Source organism: Capra hircus, chromosome 13 (assembly GCF_001704415.2).
Source record: "Capra hircus breed San Clemente chromosome 13, ASM170441v1, whole genome shotgun sequence".
Classification (NCBI taxonomy): domain Eukaryota; kingdom Metazoa; phylum Chordata; class Mammalia; order Artiodactyla; family Bovidae; genus Capra; species Capra hircus.
This window is the reverse complement of record NC_030820.1, coordinates 77276372-77295673: the sequence shown is the minus strand read 5'-3', so window position 1 is coordinate 77295673 and position 19302 is coordinate 77276372. Positions and strand designations below refer to the sequence as shown.

Sequence of the window (19302 nt, the reverse complement as noted above, 5' to 3'; positions counted from 1 at the left end):
CTAGGACTCCGTGCCGTGGCGGGGTTGGGACTTGCTGACCTCTGAACCCCAGCAGCTCCCTCCTTGCCTGTGTTGTCTTTGTACCCCCGGTGCCTGGTACCCTGCCTCACACACAGGAGGCACAGAGTAAATGATTTTTGAGTGCACGAGTGGATAGATTTAACAAGGAAACCCACCTTTAAGTGTTGTGACCTAGATCCGAGATTACCATCTTGATTGGCTTCTGTGTTAATTGGCACATCCTTGTTGACTAAATGTTGAATAGGAAACATCATTTCATTGGAGCTTATCTAGTAAAAATGAACTCTTTTTAAAAATTCATTTCAAAGTCGTTTTCTGCCTAACACAGTCAGAGAGAGTGTTTGGGACCTAAAGCTGCTGAGATAGCCAGATAACCATCACTGCTGACCCGGCCACTCTCGCCAGGAGCTTGGTGAGAGTGGCCTGGCTGAGACAGTTCGTGAACTGTGTTGACCCACCCTGAAAAAAGTGCTGTTGAACACATCTATGTTCAGAGGTCTTCAGGAGGCTAAGTGTGGCTGAAAAGCTTAGTGTCTCGTTGAAGTAATGCCAGCTTTCTTCACCCGTGAAAGCAAACAAGGCTGCTGCCTGAAAAGAACGTACCTTAAGAGATCAGGACCATGACCTGGAAATAGCCTGAAATAAGGGCTTCCCTGGTGGCTCAGTGCGTAAAGAACCCGCCTGCAATGCAGGAGACCCGGATTCGATCCCTGGGGCGGGAAGATCCCCTAGAGGTGGGAGTGGCCACTGCCCCAGTATTCTTGCCTGGAGAATTCCACAGACAGAGGAGCCTGGTGGGCTAGAGTCCATGGGGTCGCAAAAAGTCGGGCACGACTAAAACGACTGCGTATGCACACAGTGATGTGCAGAGCCTTCTTGTCACCGAAAGCCGCTGGTATGTGAGATTGCGAGTCCAGCACGGTTTGCTCTGAGTGGTTGAGAGAGATGCTCAAGAGACTGTTGGCATCAGGAGAGAGTTCTCTGGGTTCATCCAGGCCAGCCACTTTAGTCATGTGTTTGAGGGGAGTGGTGGGGTGGCCTGGCATTTCTCATTCTTAAATACAAATTTCCAGGCACCATTCTACCCAGAGAGAGAGTTCTTCTCTCCGTATACACGTGCACATACACACCAACCTCCCCACACTGGTGACCCGAGTCCCCTTCTGGTCACCTACTCAGAAAAACGTCCTCTTGCCCAAATCCTTCAAAACAGGTCTGTTGTAGACAGATAAAGTCATTGCCAGGATGTTTTGTACTGTATTCAAGGAGGTGGATATTCTTAACCTCTTTCTCTCTGGTTTTGGGTGGTCAATCCATAGTCGTAATGTCTCCTGTCCCAGCGGGTAGTCATCCTTAAGTGGGCTAAATCCTGAAGAATGCAGATTCTTTGTATATTATGAGTACTTGATAAGATGTCCTGATGACATCTTTCTAGTGTGTGTGTATGTGTATTTTTTCCCCCACTTTTTTCAAACAGAGAGGCAGGTGCTTGGCCTTTTCGCAGATGGGGAGAGAAAGCAGTGATTCCTCCTGGATCTGTTGGTCAGCACTGTGAGGTCCCCACTCAGCTGGATTTGGCAGTTTGAGGCAAAAAGCAGAAGTTTAGCACCCCCACTTATTGGGGTAGCAACATAAACCTGAGTGCAGATTGGACTTCCCTGGGGGCTTTACAGAATACTGACGTCTGCACCTCACGCCCCGGAGAAGGCAATGGCACCCTACTCCAGTACTCTTGCCTGGAAAATCCCATGGATGGAGGAGCCTGGTAGGCTGCAGTCCATGGGGTCGCGGAGAGTCCGACACGACTGAGTGACTTCCCTTTCACTTTTCACTTTCATGCATTGGAGAAGGAAATGGCAACCCACTCCAGTGTTCTTGCCTGGAGAATCCCAGGGACGGGGGAATCTGGTGGGCTGCCGTCCATGGGGTTGCACAGAGTCGGACATGACTGAAGCGACTTAGCAGCAGCAGCACCTCATGCCCAGAGGTTCTTATTTAATAAGTCTAGGGTATAACCTGGGCACAAGATATTTAAAAAGCTTCCTAGATGATTCGAATATTCAGCAAGGACTGCCGAACCACTGATGTAAAGCAGAGTTTACCAAGTAGGCTATTTGAATCTACAGGTAGGAAGCATGTCCTCTGTTATAAATGTAAAATCAGTTGCCTTCTTTGCTGCCTACCTCCCTTGCTGGAAGAACATGTTCTGGTTCAATATGGTTTAGATTTAACTTAAGTAAAATCATGGCCATAGAAATTCAGCAGGCTGGCTTTTTCTGTCAACGATTCCCTCATTCAGTTGGGTTGTACTTTAGAAGACCAAGAAATTGGTGTTTGGAACCCCTGAGTAGGCAATATAGTCTGCCCGTTTCCAGGCGGCTGGAGGAAGAGAACCAGGGCCCCACAATAACCAGGCACAGTTTTTACCATGGCGCGCCTGCGTGTGTGCATGCGAAATTGCTTCAGTCGTGTCTGATTCTTTGCTGTGTCACGAGCAATTAATTTTCTCTGCCTCTTCCACTTTAAAAGGCTTCTACTGCTAGTGGGAAGCTAGATTTTGTTTAAATTTTTACGTAAAGAATTGAAAATTAGAATTGATGGAATTAGGGTTTGGTGGGGTGGGGGTTCTCCAAGGTGTAGGGCAAGGTTATGGACTTTCACTTAGGACTTGTATATTTGAGGTTTTCTTTTTTTAACAATGACATTATTAATTTAGTAGCCGGAAGAAGAAAAAAAAAGTGGTCTTTTGTTTCCTGCTTGCTGCTGATGAAACAGGAGGGAAGTGGGCAGGGGACAGCCTTTAAAAGAATGAGGTAGCTGTTGAATATGACATAAACTGGTTAGAACCGGCTAGATCCAAGATGGTGGATGAGTCGACTTCTGCTAGACTTTGAGCCTCAGTGCAGTTCATTGTAACACATCCGCAAGCGGAATGACAAACCATAGGTACCACGACAGTTCTGAGGCTGACCATAAAAGGTCAAAAAGTGGGTGGTGACCCGGTTCCTGACAATCTCCACCCCTTCCCAAAAATAGCTGCAATAATCCTCCCACTCATCAGCCCATGAAATACCAAGCCCATAAAAACTACCCACCACATATTTGGGGGCCTGTCATCTTCTAAGATGGGACTTGCCTGGTGGCTCAGTGGTAAAGAATGTAGAAGGCGCAAGTTCAGTCCCTGGGTTGGGAAGATCTCCTGGAGAAGGAAATGGCAACACACTCCAGTATTCTTGCCTGGGAAACGCTATGAACAGAGGGGCCTGGTGGGCGACAGTCCACGGGGTCACAAAATTGTCAGACACACTGAGCAACTAAACAATAACGACAGATGTCAAGATCATCAACCCATAGTTTAATCAGGCCTCAGACTGGCACCAGGCACATCTCCTTGTAGGGGTTCTGTATACGGTGCCTCGCTTTCTTTGTCTGTAAAAAGGTAAGAGATTGGAGGACCCCCTTCATACCTCCCTCTAGAAAAAAGGCATTTGCAATAAAGTTAAAACATCACTGAAATAACAGTAGATATTGTGTGTATGTATGTGTTTTTAGTGCTGTAAACCCTTAAAAATGAGAAGCACAAGAAAGGAGATCACCTCAAAAAATTATAAAAGTTGGAAAGCAGATGGACCAGTGATAATGGACTTAACAGACCCAAGAAAACTCACTGCTAATGTGCAACAAGGAAAGCCAACCACCTCATAGTTGATAACCCAGAATTGCTCAGAAGCTCAGAAGTTAGAATATCAGCTATTTCTGGAGATAAAAATAAAGGAGGCAACTAAGATAAAGATGGGTTGAAAGCTGTTTAAAAAGCAGTCCAATATTCTATCCCCTAACCTGGCAAAGTACTGGAGACTCAATAACCTCCAGCCAGAGGTCATAAAACAGAGGGCCTGTCAGCTGGGGCACCTGGCTTTTTTCAGGGTGCCCCCAGCTTTTCCTCCTCCTGTTTCAGGATGCTTGTAACAAAGACTGTACCATTCTGGCAGGAGATTAGAATGACTTCTCTGGGGAACCTGACCAGACCAAGAAGAAAGACCCAAAGATACTGACCCTGGAGGTTTCCCATCCAAACCTCTGACTAGAACACCCTCCAATGAAGAACCTCCATCCAAACACTTCCAGTTAGCTGATTCCAAGCCCCACTCTTAAATGTTAGCAGATGGCCAAGCGTCACTGTGCCGGCGATCAAAACAAGTAACAAATTGGAAGAAACAGTATGCTGGGAGGAGAAAACTTAACCATCACACATGTTCTTGAGGGTCAGAGGACAAGGATTGTAAACGTGGAACAAGATATTGAAAAGGATGAACATTCGGAAAATTAAAGGGACACTTGGAAATTTAAAAAAAGCAGGAAATGATAAAGGACTGGATAAAATTGAGGAAATCTCTCTGAAGGTAGAGCAGAAAAATGGCAGGATAGAAAGTCAGGTAGAAAAGATGAGAAAATTATAGGGCCAGGAGGCCCAACATCCAGAAAGAGAGCCCAGAATACAGAAGGCAGGAAATCATCACCACAGTGATACCTCTGAAAAATTCTTGAACAGGACTTGAATCCCCAGACTTCAGAGGCCACTACATTGCCAACACAGTGGGGCAAGCACACCAATATCAAATTTCCTGAACAAAGAGAAGGTTCTTCACGCTTCCAGAAAGAAATTACTGTCACCTTTTACAAAGAACAGGAATTGGAATGACTGGACTTACAGGCCCACAGGACTCTAGAAGGAAGTGGAACAGCACCTTTACAATTCCAAAGGAAAATTTATCTCCAGCCTAGAATTCTGTAAAACCCATGTATCAACTGAGGAAGAATAAAAATAATCAGATATCCAGGGTTTCAAAATCACTTCTGTTTCCCCCTTTTAGGAAGCCACTGGAAGAATGTGCTTTACCCAGTGAAAGCAAAGAAGTTGAAGTTAGGAAAACTGAGGTTCGACACTCTAGGGAGATGAACGGACTCCCCTGGCCACTGATGAAGGGAGTGGGTCAGGAAGACCCGTCCACGTTGGAGTGGGTTGGGAGGCGCTGGACCTTCTTAGCAAGAGGAAGACCCGATGCCTGTGTCTTGAGGGGAAGTGAAGTGGCGAAGGGCAAGACATCCACTTGTCATCATTTCACGTAAAACGAAGCAAACAGGAAAAGAAGACAATTAATCCAGGGGGCAGAAAACTTGGCAGGAAAGGAAATGTAATCATCCTTTCCACATTTCTCAGCAACAGAGAATGTTTATTGAGTCATCATAATGAAAATACTGAAGATTGTCCTAACCACAATTAGCATGTCTCACTGTAGGGATACTGGAGGATGGGAAGGGTATGTGTGTGGTGGGGGCAGGGGAGGAAGGGTACGAAATCTTCATCCTCCATAGTGAAAAGTTAACAGACCTAAAAACGAAGCATCGAGATCAACTGTATACCATAAAAAAGAACAAAACTGTGCCATTTGTAGAGATGTGGATAGACCTAGAGACTGTCGTACAAAGTGAAGTCAGGCAGAAGTATCGTACATTATGAACACATATGTGGAATCTAGAAAAGAATGGTTCTGATGATCTTATTTGCAAAGCAGAAATAGAGACACAGACATAGAGAATAAATAAATATAAAAATATATATATATATATATATCAAGGGGGGTGTGGGGTGAATTAGGAGATTCGGGATTGACATATATATATACTACTGATACTCTGTATAAAATGGATAACTAATAAGAACCTACTTTATAGCACAGGGAACGCTACTCAGTGCTCTGTGGTGAACTAAATGGGAAGGAAATACAAAAAAAAGAGGGGATAATGTAAATGGATACCTGGTTGACTTTGCTGCACAGCAGAAACTAACACAACATTTGTAAAGCAAGTATACCGCAATAAAGAAAAAAAAGACACCCCCTAAAAAAGAAAAGACTGGCTGTATAGGCTGATAGAGATAAATACTAAGGTATGCATGTATGTACATGTTAGTTGCTCAGTTGTGTCCGACTTTTTGCAACCCCACGGACTGTAGCCCACCAGGCTCCCCTGTCCATGCGATCCTCCAGGCAAGAATACTAGAGTGAGTAGCCATTCTCTTCTCCGGGGGAATCTTACAACCCAGGGATCGAACCCAAGTCTCTTGCATTGCAGGCAGATTCGTTACCATCTGAGCCACCAGGGAAGCCCAAAATACTAAGGTAGTTGATTAACAGAAGTGAGAGCATTTCCTTTCAGAAAGACATGGGAGGGAATGCTGGTTTCTCTTTTTCAGTTATGTTGCAGGGTTGTTTGACTAAGAGCTGACTGCATATAAAACTATAATAACAATGAGAATAGAAACACTGGTGAAATAGTATCATCTGATTAACATTTCTATTGATGTATTCAAATTTCAGCTGAAGGGCTAAGTCAGCATCCTGCCTCACCAAAAGATAATGACTTAGAAAAATCCTTGTTTGGTGGGCATCTGAGAATTGCAGAGATGAAGACTTGTACCAATCGGAGCTGCCTTTTCTTTTCTTCCCTCTCTAGATTATCCTCTCGACTTGAACCACAGTGAATCCTTCCTACAGACCACGACTTTTCTTCCTGAAGACTTCACCTACTTTGCAAACCATACCTGTCCCGAAAGGCTCCCTTCCATGAGTGAGTAGAGTGCTTGCTTATCTTCCTCTGCTTTTAAAACCGATGTCCTTCTATTTGATTAAAATAGAAGGGAGAGTGTTCTTTATCTCTCGATATGTCTACTTACAGAGAGATTGTAAACTCCTCCTGGCCCTTGGAAATAGGAACTATGAAGGTTGCACGTGGCCTGGCTCCTCGGCAGCCCTTCTGCAGGGTCCCCTCTGCTCTGGCGCCATCTCCCACCACATTTTTCACTCTTTGCTCTACATGTTCCGCTTCCTTCGTAACTTGAGGTCTGTTAAGATACCCTTGAGAAAGTGTAGGCAACCAGCTTTGTCTTTTACTGTAAATCTCACACTGATTGTATAACTCATTTAATATGAGAGAAGTTATTTTCTTAACAAAGTGCTGGTTAAGAAAAATTCTTGCATCTTTTCTTTCTCTTCCTTTTTCCGCTTCCCTTTCCCTTTCCCTTCCCTTCTTAGAATCTCATGCGTAATCTAGAGCAATGACAGTGTACTCTTATACCTTTCCTGTGCTTTGGGGCTTCTTGGACTGTCTTCTTCCTGACTTGAGTTCAAGATGATGCATGTTCTGAGTTTGGCCATGACCAGTCAGGGTCACTGATCAGTGAATCGGGACAGTGTGTCTGCACTCAGCTCAGGAGCACACAGAGATGCTACCAAGCTCAGCTGCTTTTCTCCTTCCTCTTTGAGAAGTTCAGCTGCTTTTGTACTTGGTCTTCATTTCTTTCTACATCTTTGGTGGAAGCAGAACTCCCAAGTCTTTATTTCTTGGTTTGCCGCTTTACCCAGAAATGGGGATGAACTGAAACCCAGTGGGTTGGGAAGCAGATGTAGGGACCCCCATCCTTGTTAAAAAACACAACCCACTGAAAAAGCACTGATCCACGCCAGAGATTACAACCCTGAACGTAGGAATTTCGTGGCCTCTTACTATTTTTTTCCCCATCTCTGTTCAGAGGGCCCGATAGACATAAACATGAGTGAGATTGGAATGGATGCCATCCATGAACTCTTCTCTAAAGACCCAACCATCAAGCTGGGCGGTCACTGGAAGCCGTCAGATTGTGTGCCTCGATGGAAGGTAGGGTGGGGTCAGACCCCAGGTGCTGGGAAGCCTACCTGGACTTGCTGTCATGTCGGATCACCCTGGATTCCCCTCTGACACTTTGTAATTTGCATCCTACTTACCGCTTACTGCAAAGGATTTGCATCTGATGGGAACATAATGGAGGAGTGGGTTTCCCTGAGGACTCTGCTGTAGCCGCAGACATATGCATTGTTCTGGTCACCAAACCAGGACCCTTTTTCTTCCTTCCAGGAATATTGGCTAAGCAGTGGGGGAAAGGGGGTGGTGGGTCTCTCCTGATAGATTTGCAGAAGCCATCTTCACAAATTCAGTGCTTTGTGCTTTATTTGGCATTATTGCCAAGAATCTGGTGGAGTAAAAAGCAGAACTATCTAGCCTGTGAGAATTGTTTAGTTTTTTTTCTGCATGACTGTAATCAGGAGACATCAGTAGTGTGGCTCAAGCTTGACAGTGACTTAAGTCAATTCTTTCAACAAGTATTTAGTAAAGTGCTTATTCCCTGCCAGCCCTGTGAGATGCTATAGTACAGCAACGATCAAGCAGATCTGGAACAAAGCAGTGTTTCCACTCCATCACTGGGATATAAAATCAACTTAATGACCAGCGTTAAATATATATATATATATATAGGTGTTTTTTCATGTCAGTTAAAATTATTCATTTAGTATATGTTGATAATATGGGGCTTCCCAGGTGGCTCAGATGGTAAAGAATCCACTTGCAATGTGGGACAACCCCTGGGTCGGGAAGATCCCCTGGAGAAGGGAATGTCTACCTACTCCAGTATTCTTGCCTGGAGAATATACAAGACACAGAACAAGGCTTTGCTCTCATATAAAGGAGTGTTAAGACATCTCACCTACCCTCCTAATCTCTTAGTCTAGTGTGGTTGGGACAAGCACACCCACATTGTTCTAAAACAAGCTGCGCTAGAATAAAGAAACAGGAGATACTACTGACATAAAGGGTGACTGCAGAGAAGTGGAGGGTAAGGCAACTCCCTGGAGGCCCCCAAGCGAGCCGGGCTCCAGTGCTGTGGGAGCAGTTGAGGGGACTCGCTGACAGGGTGGCCTCTGTCGCTATGACCCGCTGCAGGTGGCCATCCTTGTCCCCTTCCGGAACCGCCACGAGCACCTCCCGGTCCTGCTCCGACACCTCATTCCCATGCTCCAGCGCCAGCGCCTGCAGTTTGCGTTTTATGTGGTGGAGCAAGTGAGTGGCTCTTTCTTCTCTCTTCTTTCTCTTCCAAGACTACAATCGAGAGAGTGTCAAGCTGATCCGTCCTTGGGGTTAAGAGCCCATAAGATCGAAAACTCATGATTGAGTGGCTCTGTGTGGGGCAGGGACCAGAGGGTGTCCTGTGCTCCTCCGTGATGTTCAGTACTAGCAGGTCTGAGTGCTGCCTGGAGCTTCGTTTACCCTTGAACAAAGGCCTCTTGTGGGCTGGTTTTGCTGGAACTGCTTTGGGTATTGTCTTTACATTTCAGACCCAGGAAGTTCCCGGGAGATAAGGGGCTGCAGGTAGAAATGGCTGTGTTGTTCTTCCTTCCGTGTAGTGGGTTGGGTACCCTTCTAAATGCCATTACACAGCTGACTCTCTGCCTTCAAACGGCCTTGGGAGAGAGAGGCTTAGGTTTATATTTAATACCCTTTTTTATTCCTGAGGAAGTTGAGGCCAGAGGTCAAGTGATGGTGAGTCAGTGATGAACCAGGCAGGACCCACCACCCTTCCGGCCCAGTGATCTCTCAGTAAGCTCTCTTTTAGGCAGGGCTGAGGCAGCAAAGATTTTTCTTCAAGAGTCCTTTAAAAATAAAGTTCTGCTTCTTTTAGGTTGGCACCCAACCCTTTAATCGAGCGATGCTTTTTAATGTGGGTTTTCAAGAAGCAATGAAGGACCTGGACTGGGACTGCCTCATTTTTCATGACGTGGATCACATACCAGAAAGTGATCGTAACTATTATGGATGTGGACAGATGCCAAGGCACTTTGCGACTAAACTGGATAAGTATATGTATCTGTGAGTATTATTTCCTTTTAATTAAAGAGGTTAAATTTAGAAGGATGATGAAAGGTGCAAGGATGACCAAATCAAATTAGCTCCAGTGTGAATCGCAATCTACTGATGAATGAATAAACGAAATGTAGTATATCCATCCATATGATGGAATGCTATTTGGCAATAAGAAATGAAGTACTGATCTATGTGACAGCCTGGATGAACCTAGAAAATGTTATGCTCAGTGAAAGACAACTAGCTATGAAAGACCGAGTATTATATGATTCAGTTTGTATGAAATGTCCAGAATAGGCAAATCTGTAGAGACAGAAGGAAGAACTGTGGTTGTATAGGGTTGAGGAGAGTAGGGAAAAATGAGTGACTGACTGCTGATGATGGGTACAAGGCTCCTAGGGTGGGGGAGGAGCGGTGATGAAATTGATTAACACTGATTGTGGCCATGGTTGCAAATCTCCATGAATATATATAAAAAAAAGCCATTGAATTTTACACCTTAAATAAGTAAATTAGGGACTCCATGCCCCCAGTGTGGGGGACCAAGGTTTGATCCCTGGTCAGGAGACTAGATCCCACATACTTCAACAAAGATCAAAGACCCCACCTGCTACACTCAGACCAAACCAATCAATCAGTAAATATTTTTAAAAAATAATCAATGGGTAAGTTATATGGCATGTCAGTTCTGTCTCAATAAAGCTGTGATTTAAAAAAAAAATCAGTTAGAAAAGAAATTTAATTAGCTACTCGGGTTGATGCATTTGGCCCGAGGAAACCATTTCAGGTGGTTTGGGGCAGTAGCACAGAGTATTGTTTTACTTAAGACTTAGTTCTCCCGTGAGATGGCCTGTTCTACGGGGGAAAAAGAGAACACCCTTTCATGCACGGATAATTGATGCCATACATCTCCTTTTAGGCTTCCTTATACTGAGTTCTTTGGCGGAGTGAGCGGCTTAACGGTGGAACAGTTTCGGAAGATCAATGGCTTTCCTAATGCGTTCTGGGGGTGGGGTGGAGAAGATGACGACCTGTGGAACAGGTATTGCCCTTCTGATGTCTTCTAGAAACACTCCCTTAGGCTCTCCAGACTAGCACTATCTAGTAGGAATATGACGCATTCAGTTCAGTTCAGTTGCTCAGTCATGTCCGACTCTTTGAGACCCCATGAATCTCAGCACGTCAGGCCTCCCTGTCCATCACCAACTCCTGGAGTTCACTCAAACTCAGTCCATCAAGTCGGTGATGCCATCCAGCAATCTCATCCTCTGTCGTCCCCTTCTCCTCCTGCCCCCAATCCCTCCCAGCATCAGAGTCTTTTCCAATGAGTCAACTCTTTTCATGAGGTGGCCAAAGTACTGGAGTTTCAGCTTTAGCATCATTCCTTCCAAAGAAATCCCAGGGCTGATGTCGTTTAGAATGGACTGGTTGGATCTCCTTGCAGTCCAAGGGACTCTCAAGAGTCTTCTCCAACACCACAGTTCAAAAGCATCAATTCTTCGACGCTTAGCTTTCTTCACAGTCCAACTCTCACATCCATACATGAGCACTGGAGAAACCATAGCCTTGACTAGACGGACCTTTGTTGGCAAAGTAATGTCTCTGCTTTTGAATATGCTATCTAGGTTGGTCATAACTTTTCTTCCAAGGAGTGTCTTTTAATTTCATGGCTGCAGTCACCATCTGCAGTGATTTTGGAGCCCAAAAAAATAGTGTCTGACACTGTTTCTACTGTTCCCCCATCTATTTGCCATGAAGTGATGGGACCAGATGCCATGATCTTCGTTTTCTGAATGTTGAGCTTTAAGCCAACTTTTTCACTCTCCTCTTTCACTTTCATCAAGAGGCTTTTTAGTTCCTCTTCACTTTCTGCCACAAGGGTGGTGTCATCTCCATATCTGAGGTTATTGATATTTCTCCTGGCAATCTTGACTCCAGCTTGTGCTTCTTCCAGCCCAGTGTTTCTCATGATGTACTCTGCATAGAAGTTAAATAAGCAGGGTGACAATATACAGCCTTGATGTACTGCTTTTCCTATTTGGAACCAGTCTGTTGTTCCATGTCCAGTTCTAACTGTTGCTTCCTGACCTGCATATAGGTTTCTCAAGAGGTAGGTCAGGTGGTCTGGTATTCCCATGTATTTAATTTTCAATGTTCTAGTAGCTCCATTTAGAAAGATTTAAAAAAGGAAAAAGGTGAAATTAATTTTTTATATTAATAAAAATATTTTAACAATTATACTTACTGCAGTATATCCAAAACAATACCATTTTAACATGCAATCCTATAAAATTTATTTTAATATAAAATATTAATGAGATATTCTACATTTTTTTTCTTACTAAATCTTAGAAATCTGTTGTGTACTTTACATGCATAGCCCATTGCACTGAAACCTTCCCAAACCAGAGGTCAGATATGAGTTATATTTACACAGATTTATCCTTGCCATCAGGTAAGGTTCATATTTTAAGTCTGTAGGAACAATCTCATGTGTGAGTAGTGTCAAATAGTATTTTTGTACAGTAAGTGAATAATAGGGGCTTCCCTGGTGGCTCAGCAATAAAGAATCCACCTGCCAGTGCAGGAGATGCTGGTTCAATCCATGGGTCGGGAAGATCCCCTGGAGAAGGAAAAGGCAACCCACTCCAGTGTTCTCGCCTGGGAAATCCCATAAACAGAGGAGCCTGACGGGCTACAGTCCATGGGGTCACAAAGAGCTGGACACAGCTGAGCCACTGAACAGCAACCCAGCAACTATGCCATTTTTACATAAGGGATTTGGGTATCCTCAGATTTTAGTAACTGCAGGGAGGGTGCTGGAACCAGTCCCCCCACGTGGAGACTGAGGAACGACTATATATCACAATGAGAGTATAATTTGGATTCAGAGGAGGCTGGTAAAAATTCAGATAATACAGAAGTGTATAAACAAAAGGGGCTTCCCTGGTGGCTCAGTGGTAAAGAATCCACCTGCAATGCAGGAGTCGTAGGAAATGCAGGTTTGATCCCTGGGTCGAGAAGATCCACTGGAGGAGGGCATGGCCACCCACTCCATGAACAGGAGCTTGGCAGCAGCTCCTGGACAATTCTTTCTCAGTCTGATGGGTAAAAATGGCATCTCATCCTTTTAATTTGGGTTTCTTAGGAACCTGGTGAGGATGAGCACCTCTTCCGTACTGGTTTGACTGGTTTCTGAATCTAGCTGGGCTCCCCTAGGACATCTGTTCTGCTGGCTCATCTTTTTCATAGTCCATAGGGTCGCCAAGAATTGGACACAACTGAAGTGACTTAGCATGCACGCATGCATATAAACAAAAGTGTAAGTCTTAATCCCCATTGTTATCCTGTTTCCTTCCCAGGAAGTAGCCATTTGAACAAGCAGTTTCTTTATAGTTCTTTCTATTCATACATAAACAACCTAGACACATCCCTTCTCCCCTTCCAATCATGTCAATACAGAGAGCCATTTCATTATTATTATAATTACGTGGTATTTCCTTGTGTAGACAGATAGCAATTTATTTTTAATCTTCTCCTATTGATGAACAGTGTTGTTTAATTTTGAGCGTCTTTTGTTCACATGAGCAAATATTTCTGTAGGTTAATTTCCTGGTTGCAGAACTGCAGAGTCAAGAAGTAAATGCACTTTTAAAATTTTGATAGTTATTGTCTGATTTTCCTCCAGAAAAGATTGCAGAAGTATTGTGACCAACAGTACATAAGCGTACAAATTTTCTTACCGCACCACCTGCTTTTGGATATAAACGACCATTGAAATTTGTGCCCCATTTCACCACAGCAGCTCCTGGACAATTCTTTCTCAGTCTGATGGGTAAAAATGGCATCTCATCCTTTTAATTTGGGTTTCTTAGGAACCTGGTGAGGATGAGCACCTTTTCTGTACTGGTTTGACTGGTTTCTGAATCTAGTTGGGCTCCCCTAGGACATCTGTTCTGCTGGCTCATCTTTTTCTTTCCTCAGCTCAGCAAGGAGTCCCTCAGGCCAGGAATGTGTGACTGGTTTTCCCCAGCACCCCCACACAATTCCAGGCACACAGTAGGCATTTCATACATATTTATCAAATGAGAGGGAGAACACATCTTCACCCTGTCAGCCCTCCATATCCGTGGGTTCTGAATTTGAGGATTCAACCAGCTGTGGATTGGGGGGGGAGCGGGGGTGCGGAATTCCAAAAGGTTCCAAAAATCAAAACTTGGATTTGCTCCCTGCAAGCAACTATTTACATAGCATTGAGGCAGAGATGATTTAAGGTCTGCCGGAGGATTTGTGGGGGTTTTATGCAGATACTATGCCATTTTGGGCTTCCCAGGTGGCGCAGAGGGTAAAGAATCCACCTGCCAATGCAGGAGACATAAGAGACACAGGTTCCATCCCTGGGTCAGGAAGATCCCTTGGAGAAGGAAATGGCAACCAACTTCAGTACTCTTGCCTGGGAAATTCTGTGGACAGAGGAGCCTGGTGGGTTACAGTCCATGGAGTCACAAACGAGTCAGACACGGCTTAGCAACTAAATAACAAACAAGCTGACCCAGAGGGGGCATGTGTACACCTGTCTGCAGGGGGACCCACATGGTTGTACCTGTCACTGAGACACCATGTCAAACCTAGGGAATTTTTAATTTCTCTTTTTTTTTTTCAAAACTTTTCATATTGTAGACTTTTTTCTAAAACCATGAACTTATCCAGAGGGAAAGTGACTTGAATATATAGATGCAAAAGAAGCATTGTTCAACTTGGCGTCCCTCAGCCTTGGGATAGGTTTGGTCTCACCTGTCAGACTTGATCATTTTACCCATCTTCTTTGTCTTGGACAGAGTCCAGAATGCAGGCTATTCTGTGAGTCGGCCAGAAGGTGACACAGGGAAGTATAAGTCCATTCCTCATCACCATCGAGGAGAGGTCCAGTTTCTTGGAAGGTTGGTGCAGTTTTTTTTATTCCTCATACAAAAGTCCTATATTTCCAGGGTCCTCAAGCATTGCAGTCCCTGGGCTTGCTCCTCACCCCTTCCAAGGTCTTGTTCAGACAGCTGTTTGAGAGTTCCTGTTTATCACTCACTTTAAGTGTGAGGCAGGTGTTTGGGGGCAAAATGATACTATTGGTGAAAAATGTGATTATAAGATCTTTTCAGGAAATCACTCCTCCTCCTTAAGCTTTGTAGTTGTCTGTGCTGTAGCCTTCAGGGAGTTGGAGAAAAACCCTTTCGGGTCAAAGTCTGTGTAAACTCACGCTCATGTGACAGAGTTTGGCACCCTCTCTGCGAGCTCGGTTCTGGAAGGGTGTCCCTGAGCCTCTGTGTGGCTGCAGCTGCTTTATCACCCTGTACCAACCTTCAATGAAACAAACTCCAGGTCAGGCTGAGCAGAGGCGAGTGGATGGCGTGCCTCTCCAGGTCCTTGGGAGTGGCTCTTTCTGTCTTTCGTTAATTGTTGGGAGGACTGTCCTCACGACAGTTGATCCAACTGCATGAACTGTTTTCCTGGGGAGTAAGAGGGCACTGAATACAGATGGAACTTTCTCGTCCCCCCATTTAACATCTTGCCTCCGCTTCCCCACTCAGGGATCTCGGGCGAGCCAGTTAGGATTGTGAACCTCGGTTTCCTCCTCTGCCGAGGGGCAGGCGCGTTAAATGAAGTCCAACGGCTCGCGTGAAATAGGAGGTGTTTCCAGTTCTGATAATGGCGCGCAGCCTGGAGGAGCCTAACGGCTGATGCCCCGCCCTGCGGGGCCGGGCAGGAGCGTGGTCTCCCCGGGTTGTGCTGCTCGGCCCCTCGCTCAGAGCCGCCCCCTGTGCCCCTGCTTCACAGGTACGCTCTGCTGAGGAAGTCCAAGGAGCGGCAAGCGGTGGACGGCCTCAACAACTTGAACTACTTCGCGAACGTCACGTACGACGCCTTGTATAAAAACATTACCGTCAACTTGACACCCGAGCTGGCTCAGGTGACTGAGTACTGAGCGGAGGGGGGAACAGTCGTTGGCTTCCCCCACCGCCCCCAGGACAGCAGCCCAGGACGCGTCTCGGGGGGGCGCTCCCCAGGGGAAGAGAACAGGAAACCCAGCGCCTCCTGAAGGATCACAGGGTTCAAGGGAAAAAAAATGTGAACAGAGCACACGCACAAAAACGCCTTCCCCGTCCGGACCCGCCGGGGTAGAGGGAGGCGGCCGGGAACTGACCTGCCCTTTTCATAAGACCGACGTCTGTCCTGCTGCCCCCCTCCCCGGCCTCCCGCCCCGTCGTCGCCCCGTCTCAGCCACGGGCCTCCTTAACCGGAACCGGAACCGGAAGCGCCCCGGAGCCTCTTCCCCCGCGAGAACGGCCTGGGTAGCTTCTTGGCCTCCAGAGCAGAGAGGCAGACCCGCCGCAGGGCAGCTGTGTTTTAGGAAGAGCAAAAGGAAACTCCACACAACCATTCTTCTACATCTCTGGTGTCCCCTCTCTTTCTCTTTTTTCTAAATTACCTGCTTTGGGTGGGGATTGAGGGTGGAAGGGGAGGGCTTGGGGAAGAGAAATAGACATGCAACAATCACTTCTTGAAGAAGTATAATTGTAAATAAGCCATGTAAAATGCCTTTTTTTTTTTTTAAATTTAATTTTCTAGCCGGCTCCAACCAAGGGTTTATACATCAGATCCTGTATTGGTTTGGCAGACGCAGGAACTTGGCTAAAAGGGAACGACAGCATCTCCCCGGTTGCTGTCACTGTGGAAGGGAGTGGATATAGAGCGTGTCATGGCAGAACGAAACGGTCCAGTCATTATTGCCAGTGGCCAACTTCTGCGTCACCTCCCGTCCCCTTTTCCAAAAGCGTTGCTCTTGACTTTGGCTTTGGTTTTCTCTTCCCTGTGGGGCAGTCCTTCCCGGCCCAGCCTTGTGCTGAGCAGGAAGCTGTGGATAGTGCTGTCCTGCCTGAAGCAAACCCTTCAGGTGGGCCCACTGCACACTGCTGGCTCTCTCACCTTGGTGTCTCCTCCTTTCCTCGGCATCAGGAGAGAGTGGGGTGTTGGTTTTTCCTTCTTTCTGATTCTCTCTCTTTCTATCGCTTGCTCTTGTGGACCGTGGCCACAGTTTCTGAAATCTGTGCCTAAATTACCAACCAACTTCAATGATTCCGCTGAATATTCCCCTTTTTGGTTTCTGGAAAGGTTTTTTTTTTTTTTTTTTTCCGGTCAACATTATTAACTAGTATTGGGTTGACCAAAAAGCTCACGTGGGTCATTCTGTACCATAGTACGGGAAAACCCAAATGAACTTCTTGGCCAGCCCAATATATAGAATCATGAGCAACTGAATGATGTGGAACTTAGCCAGGGAGCAGGTGACACTCGTGTGCTGCGGGCCAACTGGGATCCAGGCTAGACCAAATCAAAGCTTTGGGATTAGATTAACAAAGCTGCTGGACAGTCAGACATAGGAGCTCACGTGCTCCTTTCACATCCCTGTGTGCTTTTTTGAAGTCAGATTCTAAATTGCATTTGAATTTGTGCCTCTCTGTTTTCCCCTGAGCCAAATCCCTCACCTAATAGTCCCCTTTGGCTCCTGCAGAATTCTGAGAAATACCAGGTTTCCCTCATCCTTTTCCATAAAACATATTTATGTATCCATACTAAAGAGTACTTTCTGAGGAGTACTTCATAGTTGTTTGTTTTTTTTTTTAATTGCCTTGTTTGCCTTCAGTTTCCTTAATTTTCATGGTTTACATGGATGTGTGTGTAGGGGCTATATTTGTGTATATACACATGGGGTTTTTGCATGTGTGGGTTCCATGGACGTATGATCCCCACAAGCTGTGGGAGTGATTGGCCAGGCCTTGTTTTTTTTAATGTGTGTTCTTGTTCTTTCGAAGAAGAGAATGCTATTTAGAAAAGAAATCGCATTGCAAAGCTCTTACCAGCTCATATGAGAGAGCAGATTCCTGCCCTTGAGCACGCTGGTAAGTTGTTATAATGTTTTAAAAGAGTTTTGAGCATTTCATGCTTTAAAAGACCTTCACAGGGAACACAACACACGAAGTTCTTTTGGTTTTCCTTTGACGTAAGGTGCATAAAGCAATAAAAATTTCTTTCCCCCTTCCTCCATGCGCCCCCAGGCCTCTGTGCTGGCCTGGCCTCTTCTTTCTCTGAGAGCTGTGAGCTGCTTTCAATGTGACAAAATTACGATGTCCTTTGGAAGAATTTGCCAGGGCAGACTGGTCATTGGTCAGGGATGGCGCATGTTTGAAGCCTTTCATTAGCGTATTTGCCATAAGAACAAATGCTGGCAGAAAGCTAACAACACCTGATTTGACAAGAAAATGCTGGCTTGAGGACGAAAGGAAAAGTCTTTCCAGGGCTGGAAGTTGGGTGACTTAAATCATCTTGCAATCATGTGTGAGTTTGTTTTATCTGTGTGAAGTCTCTTACTGTGCACTGTTAATCATTTATCCACTAAACTGAGTGGGGAAACATAAAAGCAAAAAAAAAAAAACCACAGCCAGCCCCGTGTGCTGTTGATGGCGTGAAATTATCATGTTAAACAATAAGAACCAAATGTGACCTTGCGCATATTTTGGCAGCTGAAATTCCTTAAGGCTATCGAATGGTTGACCCCTTAAATCAGCCTTGTCTTTTGATTGCAGTGTGCAAGGAAAAGTTTTCTTTCACGCTGACTTCTTTTGGGGGGGAGGGAGTGTCCACAAAGCTATTCATTTTGACAATACAGGGCCTCCCCTAAGAGCTGCCCCACCACAAACACCTATAGCCGAACGCCAGCCACGCGGACTGATGGTATCCACTCACCAATGACGATGACATTGAACTAGCTTATTTCCATCACTACGATTTTTTGAGCTTGCTCTTATGTTTTAAGAGGTGCCAGGGGTACATTTTTGCACTGAAATCTAAAGATGTTTTAAAAAACACTTTTCACAAAAATATAGTCCTTTGTCATTACATTATTTACTCATGTGTTTGTACATTTTTGTATGTTAATTTATGAATGATTTTTTCAGTAAAAAATACATATTCAAGAACCAAACCTTGGTGATCGTCTCTTTTTGTCCAGGACAGTTTGACTTCTGAGAGTCTTGGCTTCTGCTTTAGCCGGGCTGACCTCGAGGTGGTCCTGAGAGAAATACTGCCAACCCAAGCCCTGCAGTCAGGCCAGTTGAGTGAAAAACAATGCTGATGTAACCAAAGCATCAAACCTCCTGTGCTATGGGGCATCCGCCCACGCTTGGGTCTTCATTCAAGAACTGGCCCAGGAAGGGGATTCCCTGGTTAGGATTTCATGTTTCCACCGAAGGGGCCACAGGTCCAATCCCTGGTTGCAGAGCTAATATCCTGCGTGCCAAGTGACCACAACAGCAAAAGATTTAAAAAGGGGCTTCCCTGGAGGCCTAAGGTTCCCTGGTGGCTCAGATGGTAAAGAATTGCCTGCAGTGCAGAAGAGCTGGGTTTGATCCCTGGGTCGGGAAGATCTCTTGGAGAAGGGAATGGCAACCCACTCCGATATTCTTGCCTGCAGAATCCCGCAGACAGAGGAGTCCA

General features: G+C 45.4%; 1 protein-coding gene across 1 annotated transcript in view; it reads left to right on the top strand.

Moving 5' to 3' along the window:
- Window positions 1-18790, top strand: part of B4GALT5 (beta-1,4-galactosyltransferase 5) — a 75365-nt gene extending 56575 nt beyond the window's left edge. The window contains exons 3-9 of the mRNA XM_018058009.1: window positions 6538-6651; window positions 7613-7737; window positions 8839-8955; window positions 9575-9762; window positions 10676-10798; window positions 14595-14696; window positions 15586-18790. Coding sequence (XP_017913498.1) covers window positions 6538-6651; window positions 7613-7737; window positions 8839-8955; window positions 9575-9762; window positions 10676-10798; window positions 14595-14696; window positions 15586-15733 — 917 coding nt within the window. The 3' untranslated portion in view covers window positions 15734-18790. The remainder of the gene's footprint in view (window positions 1-6537; window positions 6652-7612; window positions 7738-8838; window positions 8956-9574; window positions 9763-10675; window positions 10799-14594; window positions 14697-15585) is intronic.